The sequence below is a fragment of the Stegostoma tigrinum genome, chromosome 9 (genome assembly GCF_030684315.1).
Source record: "Stegostoma tigrinum isolate sSteTig4 chromosome 9, sSteTig4.hap1, whole genome shotgun sequence".
Classification (NCBI taxonomy): domain Eukaryota; kingdom Metazoa; phylum Chordata; class Chondrichthyes; order Orectolobiformes; family Stegostomatidae; genus Stegostoma; species Stegostoma tigrinum.
The window spans coordinates 67,650,584-67,671,870 of NC_081362.1; the positions used below are offsets into that span (position 1 = coordinate 67,650,584).

At 42.7% G+C, this 21,287-nt stretch overlaps 1 protein-coding gene across 2 annotated transcripts in view; it reads right to left on the reverse strand.

Moving 5' to 3' along the window:
- thada (THADA armadillo repeat containing) overlaps positions 1-21,287 on the reverse strand; it is a 387,510-nt gene that overhangs the window by 191,942 nt on the left and 174,281 nt on the right. For both annotated transcript variants that reach the window (XM_048536483.2, XM_048536484.2), the window contains exon 27: positions 19,870-20,001. In XM_048536483.2, the coding sequence (XP_048392440.2) occupies positions 19,870-20,001 (132 nt within the window). The remainder of the gene's footprint in view (positions 1-19,869; positions 20,002-21,287) is intronic.

Below are 21,287 nucleotides of genomic sequence, written 5' to 3' on the forward strand. Positions count from 1 at the left end.
GAACCTTGCTGGCGATGTGGTGACATTACTCATCAGCAATGACACTGCTTTGTGCCCAAACTCATATCAATAAACTGATAATCTCAATACATCACTATGGTGTGCTATTGAACACAAGGCAAAGCTTGCTGCCAGGCTACCTTTGTGTAGTTCCAGAGGGCAACCAGCAGTATTAATTCAAGCATGACACTAGTTCATTCATTGAATCTTCCTCGGCATGTATCTACTACCATAACTTGGCAAGACAGCCTCAACAGACAACCTACATGCTATTGTGGAAGGGGAAATAAATCAAGTCATATGAACTGTTCCTAATGAATAGCATCAAATCTTTTAACTTCTTATTAAAAATATCAACAGAACGTAGCAACCACCATAATCAATACTAGATCAACCAAGCAGATTTTCAGGAAAGTTACAATTGTATCACAATGATAAAGTAAGTGAAACTAAGTTGAAATATTTCACAACATTTAATGCCATAATTGTGCAGAGCATATTTAGTACGTTCGTTTTGTAGAGAACAGCGCATATTGTTGTTCTCTACAGACAGTATTAAATTATGAACTTTTTAAAAAGTGTTTGCTTACTGTACAGACACACACATCCTAAAATGCTGTCCTCAACTTGGATAGTGATCCTTGTAATAATACATGAGAATGAACCATGAGTGTTTTTGAAAGGTGGCAGATGGTGTTGGAAAGAAAGAGAAAGAGACAGCTTATGATTAGCAGCTCAGTGAATTCTAGTCATTCCTTTCACTATCTAAGCATACAATAAAACCATGCCCTTTCAAAACAAAACAAACACAGGTAGCTCAACTTAATTTAGAAAAAATACACAGTGAGGTGAAAGTATGCATTACTGAGGGATGAAGTCTGTCTTTCAGATGCTAACTGAAAGGTTATGAAACATGTTTCATCACAGGCTAATTCAAATTCTAACTCCCACTTGATGGAAAATTCCACTTCTGCTGAAGTGGAACAATCTAAGCCTCAGCACATTCCAGCCAATCAACCAAAAAGAGTGAAGCAAAACAAAACTTAACCCACACTGCTGCTTTTTATTAGTAAATAGATTATTGACAACAGCTCCTCTGTCGAGTGGTGGATTTATTGTACCCAAGAGTTTTATTCAATGCATAAAATAACTAAAATGTTCAATGAACTGATACTTATTTTACAGTTACATTTTCTTGTAATCATTTACACTTACAAACATCTTCAAAGATGAATAAATTGATGTCGACAAATGCTGCATGCTTTAAATGATTCAAGATTTGATAAGTACAAGACTGGCGATGCGGAATATATCAATTTGAGAAAATACATAATATTTATTAGGAAAAATGCGATGTAATAGATTTAATTAAATGGAGGTCTAGGTTAATTGCATAAAATATTCACTTTTGAAAGAATTTTCAGATATGCCCATAAAGGATATCCAAGTTTTTTTTTGTTTTACTGGCCAATGTGCTTATCTGATACCAAGAAACAGGTATTTATTTATATATTTTATTTGCGCTCATGAACTATCCACAGCAGAATTTTTAAAAACTATACAGTTGGAAGCTGCATCCATCTATAAAAATCATACAATAAAAATATTTGACATCTTCCACATGAAAATACATCTTCTATATTCAACTGTTGCTAAATTACTTGGAACCAATCAAAAATGAAAACGGAGAGTATTACATCAATTAAAGGGAAATCAATTACAGGTATTTCATTACATCACTGTTCTACTTTTCTGAAAGAACTTGGTTTTAGAAGAATAATTCAATGACACAAACTGCTGAGCAACTAGGAAAGTATTGGATGGATATGGCTAATAATCCAAAACAAAGAGGAAAAGAATGATTATGTAGTCAAGGAGCAGAGATAACTTAATGACGTCAAGAGTAATTTAAATCTCATTCTCCAGTGCACCACTCAAGACTGCTGGAAGCTGCATTCTTTAACACACACAGATTACAAAAATCCCCCAACATGATTTGTTTAAGGAATGCATACTGTGTGCACTCAATATGTTTGTCCCTAGCAGGCAGGGAAGATGCAGTCAAGTGAGGGAGCCTTGGTTCTCAACAGAGGTCGAACGACTGGTTAAGAGGAAGAAGGATGCTTACGTAAGGTTTAGGAAACAAGGAACGGAAAAGGGTCTAGAGGGATACAAGTTATCCAAGAAGGAGCTGAAAAGCGAGCTTAGGAGAGCTATAAGGGGGTATGAGAAAACCTTGCAGAAAGGATCAAGGAAAACTCCAAGGCTTTTTACACGTACATGAGGAATAAGAGAATGAGCAGAGAAAGGGTAGGGCTGATCAAGGATTGTAAAGGGAATTTGTGCATGGAGCCTAAAGAGGTAGGAAAGTATTCATTAAGGACCTCTCTTTCAGTATTCACAACTGAAAGGGGCCTAGTCGTATAGGAGGATAGTGTGAAACAGGCTGGTAGGCTAGAGGAGGTCGATGTTAGTGAGGAAGATGTACTAGGAATTCTGGAGAAGTTGAAGACAGATAAGTCCCCTGGGCCTGATGGGATTATCCAAGGATTCTATGGGAAGCAAAGGAAGAGAGCGCAGAGCCTTTGGCGATGATCTTTCTGTAGTCACTGTCCACAGGTATAGTGTCATTAGATTGGAGAGAGGCAAACATCTCTCCAATCTTTGTTCAAAAAAGGGAATAGGGATAACCCCGGAAATTACAGGCCAGTTAGTTTTACATCAATGGTGGGCAAGTTATTGGAAAGGGCTCTAAGAGATAGGATTTATGGTCACTTGGACAGACACAGTTTGATTTGTGATATCAGCATGGATTTGTGAGGAGTAGATCATGCTTCATAAACCTTATTGAATTCTTTGAAGAGGTGACCAAACATGTGGATGAAGGTAGAGCAGTGGATGTGTTATAAATGGATTTAAGTAAGGCGTTTGATAAGGTTCCCCATGGTAGGCCCATGTAGAAGGTAAGGAGGCATGGAACAGGGGACATGTGACAGATTGGATTCAGAATTGGCTGAGCCTTAGAAGACAAAGGGTGGTAATGGATGGAAAATATTCAACACGGTGCTCAGTTACGAGTGGTGTACCGCAAGGATCTGTCTTGGGTCCTCTTCTATTTGCGATTTTTGTAAATGATTTGGATGAAGGAGTGGAAGGGTGGATAAGCAAGTTCGTGGATGATACGAAGGTATGTCGCATTGTGGACAGTGCAGAGGGCTGTTCTAGGTTACAAAGAGACATTGATAGGATGTAGAGCTGGGCTGAGAAGTGGCAGATGGACTTTAACCCTGAAAAGTGAGAGGTGATTCATTGTGGAAGGACAAACTTGAAAACAGAATACAGGGTTAATGGAAAGATTCTTGGCAGTGTGGAGGAGCAGAGGGATCTTGGGGTTCATGTTCACAGTTCCCTGAAAGCTCCCACCCAGGTGGATAGAGTTGTTAAGAAGGTGTATGGCATGTTGGCTTTCATTATTAGAGGGATCGAGGTCAAGCGCCATGAAGTTATGCTCCAGCTGTACAAAAGCTTGGTTTGGCCACATCTGGAGTATTGTGCCCAGTTATGGTTGCTTCATTACAGGAAGGATGTGGAGGCGTTGGAAAAGGTGTAGAGGAGATTTACCAGGATGGTGCCTGGAATGGAGGGAAGGTCTTACGAGGAAAGATTGAGAGCGCTAGGACTTTTCTCTTTAGAATGACGAAGGATTAGAGGTGACTTCATAGAGGTGAACAAAATTATCAGAGGTATAGATAGAGTAGATAGTGCGAGGCTTTTTACTGGGGTGGAGATAGCCATTATGAGGGGGCATAGTTTTAAAGTGAGTGGAGGTAGATACAGGGGAGACATCAGAGGTAGGTTCTTTACTCAAGAGTGGTAGGGGCGTGGAATGCATTGCTGGAGAGGGTAGTGGAGTCGATCTCATTAGGGTCATTGAAGTGGCTATTAGGTAGGCATTTGGATGATAGTACAAGGTACGGGTGGAGGTTAGATCGACGTTAGGATTAGTGTAAAAGTTCGGCACAACATCGTGGGCCGAAGGGCCTGTACTGTACTGTGTTCTGTGTTCTATGAGTGGATTTTCTCTGTTTCACGACCTTGATCATCCTCTTCAGGACTGTCACTGCTCCCTCTTACGTCACAAAACAAAACAAGGCAGATATTCTTTTCTCAGCATATAACAGAGACACAGCTTGGGAGGATGGGATGCATGTCACACTCATTTACAAACAACGTATTTGAACAATGTACTATTTCTGAGAATTAGCTTAATTGCAATAATTATGGTAAACTGCCAGCCAGACACATACAAGGGTGTGATTCAAGGGTCATACAATGATTTGTTAATGACTGTGCTAATGAATAAAGCATACACATTCTGATATTAATTCCATGTACGAGAATAAAAAATGTACCAGTAGGCAAAAATGGAGAAACTCCAAATAATGAGTGATAATGAATAAAGGCATTCAGCAAAGATGTGATGGGCAGATTTCAAGGAACACCCAAGATGAAGATAGGTAACTGTAGTTTAATTTCTCTGATCTCCTTAAAGCATGCAAAGAAAACTGACAAGCCAAAGACTGTTCCATGTTCTACATACATTGAAATTTTTAATCTAAACAGACTTCTACATTCAAACTGTATACAATAGTTTAAGAAACAGCTCAACTCCAAACCAGCCCTGCAAATGAGAACGGTAATATATCTGTAATATATCTGTCAATTTTACGCTTAACAACCAAGCTTGACTGTTCACATTTCATAATAGTATTCTCCTCAACTTATACTGTTAAAAAAGTTCCTGATTGAAAAAAAGCCTAATTAGTTCAAATTAATGCTCTACTTAGGAAATGAAACAGTTGAATGCTGGACCTCACCTTGTCAATCGTATCTGGTCCACAAGTACCAATATTAAAATAAAATTTTATTTTGATAATGCAAACTCGCCAGATTGAAACAGGAAAAATTAGTTGTGTACTTTCATTCAGATTGTGGTTGTTATAAAAGTGAGAAGTAAGTTGCTCTCAAATGCTAGAATTCTAAAAAGACTAAAATTCAGGAAATACACAGCAGATTGCTCAAAATGACTGGTTGCATTTTGGATAGCGGAAAGAATTCTCTTGTGGACTTCAGGACCCTGTCACTTGTACAGAATGGTAAACAGGCTTTCATCTTCTGCAAATTAGCCACATGGTAACCACTGCCAGAGGAAAGACTAGGCAAGTATTCACAACTGGGAGAGCCTCTCGGAGAGCAAGCGTGCTCCAAGAAAGACAGTCTTCCCTAGCACACTCTCGATTTCCCCATCATCTCCTTGTTACCAGAATGCTTGTCCAACATCCATTCTGCTTTAGCCACAATTTGTCCTCAGCTAAAAATTGGCAACATCCAATAGGGCAGCACGGTGGCTCAGTGGTTAGCACTGCTACCTCACAGCGCCTGGGATATGGGTTCAATTCCACCCTCGGGTGACTGACTGTGTGGGGTTTGCATTCTCCAGTGTCTGCATGGGTTTCCTCCAGGTGCTCTGGTTTCCTCTCACAGTCCAAAGCTGTGCCAGCTAGGTGGACTGGCAATACTAAGTTGCCCGTAGTGTTCAGGGATGTGTAGATGAGGTAGGTTATGTGGAGTGGGTCTAGGTGGGATGTTTTGCGGGTCTGTGTGGACTTGTGCAAGGATTCTATGATTATCCTATGATCCAAACAATCACTCGTCAAGAGTTGCCAGAAAATCCATACTCTTTCACTGCATCAATGTCCTCACACTGCAGTGTGAGAAGGATCATTTGCAAGCTCATCATTCTGCTTTCAATCCTGTGCAGATCTTTTGATCCTGTACCCTTTCCATCAAAGACTATTTACACCCAGTTCTATAATATTATCCATATGCATCTCCACATCAGCCCAGCTGCCAAACATCAATCCACACTTTTCACATCCCGCGAGACAATGACTCAGTTTATTCCTGGCCAGTCTCTAACATTTTACGCTCCTTAATCTTAAGATCGATCAAAATTGTTGTTTGTATTCTACTAAGCATCAAATCCAACTAAGGCATCAGCCCTGTCCATACTAGTTTCTAGAGTCATTGGGGCTCCAACATTTTATGATTTAGAATCATAGAATCCCTACAGTGTGGAAACAGGCCCTACAGCCCAACAAGTCCACACGGACCCTTGGAGCATCCCATCCAGACCCAACCCCCATAACCCAAATAATCTACAGGCCCCTGAACACTACGGGCAATTTAGCATGACCAACCCACATGACCTGCACATCTTTGGACTGTAGGATGAAAATCGGAGTATCTGGAAAAAATCCAAACATACACAGGGAGAATGTGTAAACTCCACTCAGATAGTCGTCCAAGGGTGGAATTGCACCCGGGTCCCTGGTGCTGTGAGGCAGCAATGCAATTCTGCTCCTCGTGTTTAAGCCTCTTTGAAAAAGCTTTTAACCATTTCCCCCAACAATTCTACCTTTTTTTGAATTCACTTCATCAATAAGCCCCGGTGAAACATGTTGCGCTTTTTTATTTTAATAGAAAACAGTGCATAAATGTTGACAGAGATAATGGAAACTGCAGATGCTGGAGAATTCCAAGATAATAAAATGTGAGGCTGGATGAACACAGCAGGCCAAGCAGCATCTCAGGAGCACAAAAGCTGATGTTTCGGGCCTGGACCCTTCATCAGAGAGGGGGATGGGGAGAGGGAACTGGAATAAATAGGGAGAGAGGGGGAGGCGGACCGAAGATGGAGAGAAAAGAAGATAGGTGGAGAGAGTATAGGTGGGGAGGTAGGGAGGGGATAGGTCAGTCCAGGGAAGACGGACAGGTCAAGGAGGTGGGATGAGGTTAGTAGGTAGATGGGGGTGCGGCTTGGGGTGGGAGGAAGGGATGGGTGAGAGGAAGAACCGGTTAGGGAGGCAGAGACAGGTTGGACTGGTTTTGGGATGCAGTGGGTGGGGGGGAAGAGCTGGGCTGGTTCTGTGGTGCAGTGGGGGGAGGGGGCGAACTGGGCTGGTTTAGGGATGCAGTAGGGGAAGGGGAGATTTTGAAACTGGTGAAGTCCACATTGATACCATTAGGCTGCAGGGTTCCCAGGCGGAATATGAGTTGCTGTTCCTGCAACCTTTGGGTGGCATCATTGTGGCAGTGCAGGAGGCCCATGATGGACATGTCATCTAGAGAACGGGAGGGGGAGTGGAAATGGTTTGCGACTGGGAGGTGCAGTTGTTTGTTGCGAACTGAGCGGAGGTGTTCTGCAAAGCGGTCTCCAAGCCTCCGCTTGGTTTCCCCAATGTAGAGGTAGCCACAGCGGGTACAGTGGATGCAGTATACCACATTGGCAGATGTGCAGGTGAACCTCTGCTTAACGTGGAATGTCATCTTGGGGCCTGGGATAGGGGTGAGGGAGGAGGTGAGGGGGCAAGTGTAGCATTTCCTGCGGTTGCAGGGGAAGGTGCCGGGTGTGGTGGGGTTGGAGGGCAGTGTGGAGCGAACAAGGGAGTCACGGAGAGAGTGGTCTCTCCGGAAAGCAGACAGGGGTGGGGATGGAAAAATGTCTTGGGTGGTGGGGTCAGATTGTAAATGGCGAAAGTGTCGGAGGATGATGCGTTGTATCCGGAGGTTGGTAGGGTGGTGTGTGAGAACGAGGGGGATCCTCTTAGGGCGGTTGTGGCGGGGGCGGGGTGTGAGGGATGTGTTGCGGGAAATACGGGAGACGCGGTCAAGGGCGTTCTCGATCACTGTGGGGGCAAAGTTGCGGTCCTTCAAGAACTTGGACATCTGGGATGTGCGGGAGTGGAATGTCTTGTCGTGGGAGCAGATGCAGCAGAGGCGGAGGAATTGGGAATAGGGAATGGAATTTTTGCAGGAGGGTGGGTGGGAGGAGGTGTATTCTAGGTAGCTGTGGGAGTCGGTGGGCTTGAAATGGACATCAGTTACAAGTTGGTTGCCTGAGATGGAGACTGAGAGGTCCAGGAAGGTGAGGGATGTGCTGGAGATGGCCCAGGTGAACTGAAGGTTGGGGTGCAAGGTGTTGGTGAAGTGGATGAACTGTTCGAGCTCCTCTGGGGAGCAAGAGGTGGCGCCGATACAGTCATCAATGTACCGGAGGAAGAGGTGGGGTTTGGGGCCTGTGTAGGTGCGGAAGAGGGACTGTTCCACGTAACCTACAAAGAGGCAGGCATAGCTGGGGCCCATACGGGTGCCCATGGCCACCCGCTTAGTCTGTAGGAAGTGGGAGGAGTCAAAAGAGAAGTTGTTGAGGGTGAGGACGAGTTCAGCTAGGCGGATGAGAGTGTCGGTGGAGGGGGACTGGTCGGGCCTGCGGGACAGGAAGAAGCGGAGGGCCTTGAGGCCATCTGCATGCGGAATGCAGGTGTATAGGGACTGAACGTCCATGGTGAATATGAGGTGTTGGGGGCCAGGTAATCGGAAGTCCTGGAGGAGGTGGAGGGCGTGGGTGGTGTCACGAACGTAGGTGGGGAGTTCCTGGACCAAAGGGGAGAAAATGGAGTCCAGATAGGTGGAGATGAGTTGACAACTGATTTTTCATTTATTTTCAACTCAGTGATCAGACAGCACCAGGTAGGAAATAAATAATCTTCAAATAAAAGCTCGATCAACCCTTATGCAATCAAGAATAAGAAAGACTCAGAGATCAGAACTTTTCTAAGTCCCAACTGCAGGCTGTTAAATAAGAAACAGAAGAACTCAGATATTTTTCTCAGTCCATTTGCAAGTGCGATCATTTCATATTAACTATTCATGACAGTGTTATCAAGATTAGTTGTATTGGTTTTTGTAATCACTATAAGCAATTTTAATATGATAATAGTATTTTTGTTATATATTATAGTCCTGCATTCTCCAATCTCCCCTTTATCCTGCCTTACTCACAATTCCAGTCCATTCTCTGCAGGCCCTGCAACTTTTGTTATTCCCCATCTTAGACCCTCCATTCCCCTTAGGGTAAAGTGGATTGAAGGATATGAGGAGAAAGCAGGAATAGGATACTGAGTTGGATGATCAGTAATGATCATATTAAAGGGTGGCGCGGTTCAAAGGGCTAAAGGCCTACTTCTGCTCCTATTTTCTAAGTTTCTTTGTTTCCAACACCAATCATGCTTACCAGGTGTAGCACCACATGAGATACTGGTAATTAACAAATAGAAAAAGTTCCTGTTCATGGATTGGGAAACACACAAAGAAATGATTGAGGAATGTGAATCAAATTAAGTGGATTCCTTGTCAAGTTTAGCACATGATGTAAAACAGGAAGGATTTGGGAAAGGGAGAGTTGAAGAGAACTGAATTAATTCTCAATTTCAATTGGAATTGAAAGGTCTAATTCTCACTCTGAAGGAATGGGATAACAGTACAGTCATTAATCATCATCAAATTGTTAAAAGGGGTCTTACACTGCTAGCATCTGGACTCAATTTTCTATGGCACACTTAACAAGCAATCAACATACAAATACAACAATAGCACAAGATGCCATTTTATATTTTGCTTTTATTGGATGTGAATAATGCTGGTTAAGTCAACATTTATTGCTCATCTCCAGAAAGTCAAAGCAAAAGTGACATAAGTAAAACCATAACACAGGTACTTAAAAACAGTGCAACACAAACTGACCAGCAGGTTAGTTTTCAGACGTTTCGTCACCATTCTAGGTAACATCATCAGTGAGCCTCCAACGAAGCGCTGGTGTTATGTCCCGCTTTCTATTTACCTGTTTAGGTTTCCTTGGGGTGGTGATGTCATTTCCTGTTCTTTTTCTCAGGGGATGGTAGATTGGCTCCAAATCAATGTGTTTGTTGATGGAGTTCCGGTTGGAATGCGAGCAAACTTACATCCAGAACCTCAACCTGAGCTACAAATCTTCTCAAAACTCGCGACTGACTAGCAGCTTGTGGGAATTCACAATTCAAAAAGGAATCTCTTCATTGTACTTACACATTAAAAAGATTGCAGTCATTCGGGTAGATCACTGACCTTATCCGCAAACAGTGGTGCTGAGAGAACCACAGAGTTCGAAATAATATTATTTGCCTTCAGCAAATCTCAGATTCAAGATGTTGCTGGAGATCTGTCTCCAGAGTGGCGACATTTTGTGAGCTGCACATAACACATCTAATTCTTACATATATTATAACTGTTCAAACTAATATTCATCATTGTCTGTCTTTTTCTATTTAATGATGGTCATTTGCCATTTTACACACAGTATTCAATTGTCAACTCGTGCAGTGTATTGTGCCAGAAATTTCTGAAGAACGGTCTAGGCCCAAAACGTCAGCCTTCCTGCTCCTCTGATGCTGCTTGGCCTGCTGTGCTCAACCAGCTCTACACCTTGTTATCTCTATTTTCCCGCGCATGCCCTGGTTTCCAACAATGGAAGCACTTGGGGTAGTGTCCAACTTGCCTCTCATTCTATTTTCTTCTTCTAATGGTCAAGAAAAGGTTTGCTTTCTCTGCATGGCCTCCCATTCCTCGCCAGCTTGTCTCTGGCATAGTTACCTCACCCTTTTCTGATGAAGTGTCTAGGCCCAAAACGTCAGCTTTTGTGCTCCTAAGATATGCTTGGCCTGTTGTGTTCATCCAGCTCCACACTTTGCTATCTCGGATTGTCCAGCTTCTGCAGTTCCCACTATTTCTAGTTACCTCACCTTTATCTCTCTCTCTCTGGTCTGCAATAGCTTCCAGACGCCAGATTCCCCGAGTTTATGGGTTTGTGTTAACTCTGACATCAGAATAGTGAGAATAGTCAGCCGTGTGGGCCCTGCTACAGTTGTTTCTTCTAAGTGTGGAGAAGATATGGAGGTTTTAAACTTTTCAATTAGAATTACCTGATGTAGGCTTTAGGTGATTTCAATTTTAAATATCAGTACTAGTCAAAGGCAAGATACTTCTGCAATTATCATTCTACAAATATTTGATCAGACAATTTTTTTTTGAGGGCAGGCAAATTTTTGACTCTTTGTCTCTGGCATTAATTGATATCCTTGTGAAAGTGCTGCTTTTGTTGCCTCAGTCAGTGACACTCATCTCAGGTAAGAATAAATCTTGTGAACTTTTCCCATTAGTTTGTTCTGAAACAGCAGTGTCCAACAATGGACTGGCCATTAACCTTTGTGCTAATCTTGCAAATAGGATAAAGGTGCACTCAAATTTTCCTCAAACTTGGGAATTAAATAGAAAACCTGAATAACTTGGCCTTTATTCTGAATTAGGTGCACTTCATCAGGAGGGTTTTTAATTCTCCCTTGCATGATATTGGCCCTCTCGGTTGATTTTCCTGTCTCTCTTTTTCTCATTTTCCTGAAATTCCAGTTCTCTTCTTTGATGTTCGAATGTTCAAAGATCTGTTTCAATACCCATATTTTCCAGCTCTAAATATTTTACCAGCCATATTGGAATTTTCATTTTCCTGACTTCTAGGCTGAACCCCACGTCTAAAATATTGGCTAACTCCTTGCGGCTCAGTGGTTAGCACTGCTGCCTCACAGCACCAGAGACCCAGGTACGATTCCAGCCTCAGGTGACTGTCTGTGTGGAGTTTGCACGTTCTCAATACGTCAGCGTGGGTTTCCTCCAGGTGCTCCGGTTTCCTCTCTCAGTCCAAAGACGTGTTTGCTAGGTGGATTGGCCATGCTAAATTGCCCAGTGTTCAGGGATATGTAGATTAGGTGGGTTACTGGGGCATGTGTCTGGGTGGGATGCTCTGAGCGTCATTGTGGATGAAGGGCCTGTTTCCACACTGTAGAGATTCTATAAGTGAAAGGCTTCACCTTCTGCCTTCTCACTATCCAAGGCTGAAAACATACCTTCCCAGTGAAGCAGCATCTTACTTGTACTTCTTTCCATCTAGTCTCCTGCATTCATTGCTCACAAAGTGGTCTCCTTTACATTGGTAAGATTATACAGAGACTGGGTAATCACTTTGTAAAATACTTCTATTTTTTCCATGAGTATGATTCTAATTGACTATCCTTTCAAAAAAAACTACCTTGCACCCAAAATAACATTTTTGTCCCACACCTGCTACAGTGTTCCAACAAAACTCAATGCAAGCTGGAAAAGCAACATCTCAGTTTTTGCTTAGGCATCATAGAGCTTCTCAGACACAATAACAAGAACTATAACAGAACCTCCCCACCTGTAACTGTAGTGTTTTGTTTCTGTCTTTTCTCTCAGCCGTCATGCTTTAATTTATACCGAATTTACATCTTTCTATCTCTACCATTATTAGCACTCCTTTAGTCTTTTCTGCTGGGCACCTTCACAATTGGTTCCATTTCTTCTTTGTTCCCCTTGGTCAAAAACAAAAATCAGGATTTTCCAACTCTTTTCCAATTCTCAAGTAAAATCATATCTGACTCAAAATGTCAACTCTGTTTCTCTCTCCATAGATACTGCCAGGCCTGAACTTCTCCAACATTTTCTGGTTTCCCAAACATATACGTTCCCTGTGTCATCCACATTTCAAGAAAAATAGAAGCAAAATATTGTGAAGTACTTCCAATTGTCTTGATTAAGTCCAATTGAAAGATCCTTGGAGTAACTGCAATCCACAAAACTAGCATGCCATGATTAAAAAAAATGATTTTTTAAGCTTAACATTAAAAAAAATTAGAAAAGGTCAGAGATTTCATTTTACTTTTATCAATTAATTTGACTCATGAACCAATGTAATTAAATAAATTCACCTGTGCAATAATGCACAGTCTAAGCAACTGCATCTGAAAAGATGGCATTAATCCAGAAAATTTGCGATAGGACAGAGGTAAGGCGATCAATTTTGCGCAGTTTTCATGAGGCTAATCATGGAGAAATGCACAAGTTCCAGAAAATGATATATAATCATACAAATCATGCCATAATCTCCGACCAATTTTACAGTATAAAATTAAGTCAATATTACAGATATTTAATTCAAAAGCACAAATCTGTGAAATAAAGCAGGGCTGTTATTTCATACAGCAGGCCAAGCAGCAACAGAGGAGCAGGAAAGCTTGATGTTTCGGGTCGGGACCCTTCTTCAGAAAATTTTTCCAAAAAAGGGTCCCGACCCGAAACGTCAAGCTTTCCTGTTCCTCTGATGCTGCTTAGCCTGCTGTGTTCATCCAGCTTCACACAGTGTTATCTCAGATTCTCCAGCATTGGCAGTTCCTACTATCTCTGTTATTTCATACGATATGCAGAAAGTTACTCACCAGGCACCGCCTTCGCCTCCACGCTTACTTCTTCAACTGGGAACCTAACCCTCCCTCCACTGACCCCTTCACCCGCTTCCAACACAAGGCCTCTTCCTGGACACCACCCCCAGGCCTCCTACCTTCCCTCGACCTCTACATCTCCAACTGCCGTCGAGACATTAACCGCCTCAACCTCTCCACCCCTCTCACCCACTCCAACCTCTCCCCCGCAGAACGGGCAGCCCTCCGCTCCAACCCCAACCTCACCATCAAACCCGCAGACAAGGGTGGCGCAGTGGTAGTATGGCGCACTGACCTCTACATCACCGAGGCCAGGCGCCAACACTCCGACACCACCTCCTATCGCCCCCTCGATCATGACCCCACACCCCAGCACCAAACCATCATCTCCAACACCATTCATGACCTCATCACCTCAGGGGACCTCCCACCCACAGCCTCCAACCTTATTGTTCCCCAACCCCGCAAGGCTCGTTTCTATCTCCTTCCCAAAATCCACAAACCTGCCTGCCCTGGTCGACCCATCGTCTCAGCCTGCTCCTGCCCCACCGAACTCATCTCCACCTATCTGGACTCCATTTTCTCCCCTTTGGTCCAGGAACTCCCTACCTACGTCTGTGACACCACCCACGCCCTCCACCTCCTCCAGGACTTCCAATTCCCTGGCCCCCAACACCTCATTTTCACCATGGACGTACAGTCCCTATACACCTGCATTCCGCATGCAGATGGCCTCAAGGCCCTCCGCTTCTTCCTGTCCCGCAGGCCCAACCAGGCCCCCTCCACCGACACCCTCATCCGCCTAGCCGAACTCGTCCTCACTCTCAACAACTTCTCTTTCGACTCCTCCCACTTCCTACAGACTAAGGGGGTGGCCATGGGCACCCGCATGGGCCCCAGCTATGCCTGCCTCTTTGTAGGTTACGTGGAACAGTCCCTCTTCCACACCTACACAGGCCCCAAACCCCACCTCTTACTCCGTTACATTGATGACTGCATCGGCGCCGCCTCTTGCTCCCCACAGGAGCTCGAACAGTTCATCCACTTCACCAACACCTTCCACCCCAACCTTCAGTTCACCTGGGCCATCTCCAGCACATCCTTCACCTTCCTGGATCTCTCGGTCTCCATCTCAGGCAACCAGCTTGGAACTGATGTCCATTTCAAGCCCACCGACTCCCACAGCTACCTAGAATACACCTCCTCCCACTCACCCTCCTGCAAAAATTCCATCCCCTATTCCCAATTCCTCCGCCTCTGCTGCATCTGCTCCCACGATAAGACATTCCACTCTCGCACATCCCAGATGTCCAAGTTCTTCAAGGACAGCAACTTTCCCCCCACAGTGATCGAGAACGCCCTTGACCGCGTCTCCCGCATTTCCCGCAACACATCCCTCACACCCCGCCCTCGCCACAACCGCCCAAAGAGGATCCCCCTCGTTCTCACACACCACCCCACCAACCTCCAGATACAACGCATCATCCTCCAACACTTCAGCCATCTACGATCCGACCCCACCACCCAAGACATTTTTCCATCCCCACCCCTGTCTGCTTTCTGGAGAGACCACTCTCTCCGTGACTCCCTTGTTCGCTCCACACTGCCCTCCAACCCCACCACACCCGGCACCTTCCCCTGCAACCGCAGGAAATGCTACCCTCCTACCTACTAACCTCATCCCACCTCCTTGACTTGTCCGTCTTCCCTGGACTGACCTATCCCCTCCCTACCTCCCCACCTATACTCTCTCCACCTATCTTCTTTTCTCTCCATCTTCAGTCTGCCTCCCCCTCTCTCCCTATTTATTCCAGAACCCTCACCCCATCCCCCTCTCTGATGAAGGCTCTAGGCCCGAAACGTCAGCTTTTGTGCTCCTGAGATGCTGCTGGGCCTGTGTTCATCCAGCCTCACATTTTATTATCTTCACCAGGAAAGTAGGATGAGAATTGTCCAGTAAAATCCATTAACTGAGGCATACATCCCGAAAATAATTATGTAACATGTATGCTAAAGCAAACTAAAGTTCTACATTTGATAAACCAGTCTATACTACCCAAATTCATCTAATATGGAGAACAGTTGAAATGCTGTGATTATCATTGATGTATGAACTTTGGAAGAGGCAGAGTCATCTACAGTTTCCACTCCATAGCTATAGGTTTAAGTGGAATTTAAGGAACAGCTAGAAAAGTTGAGGGAACAGTTAGTATTGGTCTAGTGCCAACTCACCACTTCTGTTTAAGAGGCGAGTTTGGGATCTCAGCAGTGTCTGCTTCCAGCGCAGGCTCATGGAGGCAGAGACGAGTTTGGGCCGCCAACGGCATCAGTGACACCTGCATTTGTAAGGTCTGGTGAGGACTCATAGTGGCGAGGCTGTCGGAGGACACCAGATGGCAATGAGTGATGGGTTTTGTTGCAGTGGCAGCAGTGTTGCAAAGGGTCTTGTGCCTGGCCACCAGTGGCCCATGACAAAGCATTTAAAAAGAAGGACTGTAAAGTTAGACACTTCCTTTACTTCCATATTTTTCTGCCTTTACATTTTGTGTTTTCGTTTACTTTTCTGTGTTTCAAGACGGCTCCAGACAGTGATGACACTATACTTTGCTTCGAAATTTGTAACAGGATACATGTGACAACAAATAAACCAAACCAAATGTCATTTGAATGACAGGCCAGGCTCGCTGAGTGAAATAGGTCCTACATCTCCTGCTGCAGGAGAAATAAAAGTCAAGTAGAGTGTTAACATTCTTTGGGCTTACACTTATTGGTATTGTAAATACCATAAAACATACCATACTCCTCCATCAAAGGAATGTGGGCATGCTAGCAATGCCAACATTAATTGCCATGCCTAACTGACCTGGGAGAAGATGATGGTGAGCCACCCTCTTGAAATACTACAGTCCCTGGGGCATTGAAATACCAACAGTGCTTTCTGAAAAGTGTTCCAAAATTTTGATCCAGTGACAGTAAAGGAATAGTGGTATAGTTCCAAGTCAAAATGAGTTGGAGGGGAATGTACAGGTGGAGATGTCCTCATACATCTGCTGTTCATATCCTTCTAGGTTGGAGAGATCATGGATTTGGAAGACACTACTCAAGGAACCTTGGTGGTTTGCTGCAATGCATCTTGTGGATGGCAATACAGAAAAAGGGGCAGCAGTAGGCCTTACACCCTTTAAGCCTGCTCCACCATTCATTATGATCATAGCTGATCATCATTCCTGCTTTAACCCCCATATCCTTTGATCCATTTAACCCAGTGCTACATCCTCAAAATCATATAATATTTGGCATTAACTTCTTTCTCTGGTTAGCGAATTCCTTAATCGTACCACCATCTGGGTGAAGAAATTTCTCCTAATCTCAGTACTAAATGGTTTACCCTGAATCCTTAAACTGTGATCCTTGGTTCTGGACTCCTCTGTTGGCAAGAACATCCTTCCTGCATCTAACTGTCTAGTCCTGTTAGAATTTTACAAGTTTCCATCACATCCTCCCCTCCGCCACTTCTGCTGAACTCCAAAAAATATAAATCTAACCAATTCAACCTCTCCACATAAATCAGTCTTGCCATTCAGAAATCCACCTGATAAATCTTTACTGCATTCCCTTCTGCTGCCACTATGCATTGGTGGTGAAGTTAGTTAATGTTACTGGTGACAGACAGGATACCAATCAAGGGAGTGCTTTCCTAGATGCTGTCAAGCTTCAGGTGTTGTCAGAGATGTACACATACAGGCACATGGAATTCCATCCCATTCCTCATTTGTGCTTTGTACATGGTAGGCGGGCATTAGTGATGAGTTACTCACCACAGAACTTCCAGGTCTGACTTGCCCTTGCAGCCACAGAACATATATGGCTGATCAAGTTCAGATTCTGGTCATTGGTTACCCTCAGGATTTTGATAATGGGGTATTCAGCAATGGCAATGTCATTGAACATAAAAAGACAACGTCTAGACTCTTTCTTGTTTAATTTTATAACATTACATGAAGTTGGAAGCACCAAAGACAGGAAGGTCCATGGCAGGCAGAAATTTTAAAGCATATTTCTAAATTCTAATACTCCTTCTTCAAAGCTGCAAAACTGTAAAAAAAGAGAACAGCTTTTAAAGGTCCTTCATACCTTTAATTACTTTTGGATTTCAGTGACTGTAACATAAGTACAAGACTACACCAGTTTGTGACAAAGCCTGATCCTTTAATTTTACAAAGGATATTTCCAAGAGTAAAGAACAGTCACTGATGGGGTAAAAGAACTAAGGGAACAATTAAATTTAGTGATTGGCATATGTTTGACAATGGTAATTTAATAGAAAAGCAATTAAAAACACAGGGCGAAATTTTATGACAGGGGTCATCCCTGAATTATTTGAAGTTGAGAGAATCTAAACTCAGTTGTATAAAGGCTCCAGGAAGAAGCTAACAGTTCCTCAAGGTGGTAAATTGAAGTTACTATTAAATTAAGCCCTTTACTTGTGAAAGAGAAAGGAATTCTTTCTAGAGAGAGTACCGTAAAAGTGTGTTTTTGGGATTAATGGGATTGTATTTTATGCTATTTTGAAACCTTTACATTTGTGCTGAGAGCAAATAATTTGGTTTATTCTACGTAATCATTTCTTATGTAAAAGAAATTTATTTTTTGTTAAAAATCAGCAGCTTAGCTCCCTTCTTTTTCAGTGAAGGATCACATGATAAGATTAAGAACAGTGAAAAGTGATCCATCAAGCAAGATTTCAGTCTGGGACCTGACTTGTCCATAATAACACCAGCTAGGATTATAAAACAAGAGAGAACTTAACTGTCCTACATAATGTTCAGTGACCTCACCATTTTTGAATCCCCTCACTACTAGCATCCTGGGGGAGATTACCACTGATCAGAAATTGAACTGGAACCATCAGAAATTCTATGGCTACAAGAGCTAGCCAGAGGCTAGGAATTCTAGCATGAGTTTTATAAATAAAGAGTAACTTATGTTCCGACTCTCCACAGCCTGTCCTCCATCTGCAAGGTACAATTCAGAGTGCTGCATTTGCCTGGATTAGCAAAGGCCTAACAACATTTAAGAAGCTGAATATCATTCAGGATAAAGCAGCCCATTTGACTGGGCCCCACTTGTCCCTTCACCACTGAGCACTGAACTCTATCTGCAAGATGCACTGCAGCAATTTGCCAAGCTACCTCTATAGCTCCTTTTAAATGCAACCTCTACCATCTGAAAGGATGATGAAATACCACCATCTACTAGTTCCACTTCAAGCCACACACCATCCTAATTTGGAACTATATTGCTGTTCATTCACAATTATTGGATCAAAATGCTGGAACTCCCTTTCAACAGCATTATGGGTACACCTACAAGTTTGAGATGGCAGCTCATTTCCTCAAAGTTAGAGGGTTGAGCAATAAAAATGTTAGCATAGATAGCAACACTGATATCCCTTGATCAAATTTTTAGAAATAAAAGTGCACAAACAGTCTGTTTTTCTTACCAAATCAAATGTAAGTAACATCATTTTGACAAATTAGAAGACCCTGGGAAAATCGCGTAATTCAATGAAATACGTTTCTTCAAGTGACACTGCCTAGGAACTCCTGAACTTTATAGGTTCAGATTTACCAAGATCACACAACAGTGTACTCTGGATACTACGTCTAGAACAGCAACATTTCTACATTGAGTCATCCAGCACAGAAATAGATCCTTTGATCCAATTAATCCATAATCCCAAACTAAACTCGTCTTACATGCCTGCTCCTGGTCCATGTCCCTCCAAAACTTTTCTATTCAGTGCTTATCTAAATGTCTTTCAACTTCAGTTCCCACCCTAACTCCCCACCTACACTCACCTTTATTGGCTCCATCCCCACCTCTTTGATCTGTCTGTCTCCTCTCCACCTATTTGTTCCTTTATCCATCTTCTATCCACCTCCTTCCCCCTCTCTATTTATTTCAGGATCCCCTTCCCCTCCCCATTTTTGAAGAAGGGTCCAGACCCAAAACGTCAACTTTCCTGCTCCCCTGATGCTGCTTGGCCTGTTCTGTTCATCCAGCTCTACACTTTGTTATCTCAGATTCTCCAGCATCAGCAGTTTCCACTATCATTGACCATTGACAGTTTAATTTGTTGAAGTATTCCAAAAATAGCTGATCAGGCTCAAGTAACTTCACGTACATTGACTGAATAGTAGAGTTTCAATGTCCTTATGTAAACAATATTATATTTGCCTCTTATTCAAACATTTAATGTATGTGTAACCTACACATCACATTCATTGTCAGACATGATGTCATACTGTTAGAGCACAAAGAACTGTACTAGACTTTAGCTCAAAAGAGGTGGTGGATCCCCTACCTTTGAGCAATGCAGATTAGCACAGTAGCAACTTTTGCAATTCGAACTCAACGTTCACTCAGCGAAGAATAAAGGTAATTTATACTATGTAATAGATCTATATATAGATAATGGTAACACATGCAGTTGCATATTTGTTTGAGTTTCCATCTTGTAATGAAAAAAACATGCAAATAAACCTTAGTTAAAAGAATCTGATTAAAACATATAAAAGCACATTCTGTGATGCATCAAATTTGTAATTCAAAAGCTTACTTGTTACGGGTGCCTTACCTTATGATGAAGGGCACAAAAGGTGCGAGACTGAGAGCCGAGGAAGTGCCATCTAAGGGTGATGGATATAAACGACCCAGAACAAGCAGCAACAGGAACAGGTTAGGATGGAGCTTCAGCACACCAGAATCACTACACACATGGGGTAAGGGAACAAGAATGAATATTTCCAATCATGACGGGTACAATGAAGAGATGTAATACAACAGTGCTGTTACTTTATGGGATTCTTAATATTTGGCCAAAGGGACATTTTGGTTAATTCGCATTAATGAGTGACATTAGATCAAACTTAACATACAACAGCATAAAACTCACAGAAGTCTCAGATTACAGAAGTGGAAAAAAATGTTAGCAATTTATGGCTATTTAAATTCCATCTTACAAATATACATTATAACTTTTGTTTGTGCAAGTAGCTCTGCAAGGCCTCTCGGTGCTATTTAAAGAGCACAGTTATTTTGGCACACATTTACTCGTTACTGAATGCTGAAACAGAGCAAAAATTGCTGGAAAAGCTCAGTAAGTCTGGCAGCATTTGTGAAGAGAAAGCGTAGTCAATATTTCGAGAGCAGTAGCTCTTCATCAGAACCGAATAATGAAAATTGATTATCTGTTCTTTCATCCTATCACTATTTATGGAGCCTTGCTGTCTGCAACCTGGTTTCTGTGTTAGACTATATAACAGTGATTTCAGTCCAATTGTTTGTGAAGATCTTTGTAACATTCCATGGGCATATAAGGTATTACATGCACATTAACTGCTGCAGTTAAGGATAACATCTTCTTTCTATGTCTTTTTACCATTGTCCAGTATAGTGGAACTCCCCTTATTACTTATCCAATCATAATCAGAACACTTCAAGCAATAGTTTCCCTCTCCAGATAGGATCCCTCTTGATCTGCTCTTCTTAATGTCGTCCCTTGACCACATTGGCTGATAACATGGAGTCAGCTTGCACATGGGTACAAATGACAGTCATATCTATTTTTTCTCTCAACATCTCCAATGCACCTTTGTTCTCAGATTTTTTGGACCACACACTCTTATATGTATCAAAATTTCCATCAACAAATTACTGACCAGACCAAAGGTAAGCATTTAGCTTCACAATAAACTTCGCAAACTTGGCACATGTCTGTATCCGACTTGACTAGTAGTTTATCTTCTGGCTTCATGTTCTCTTATTTATTTGTCCATTTCAAGGTTGCCCACTTGTATTTCCCTGACACAGCTGCCTCAACCTATCTGCTTCTTTTATATCATTTTTGGTCCTAAAAAGTGTACAGTCTATCTCAGATTATCTAGGAAAGGTAAGATTTCTCGAAAACATCTGTAACAGATGAAGCTATCTGGTTCATGTTGCTGATGTGCGTGGTAATTGCTACGAACAAATTGTTAAAATCAAGCAAAACCA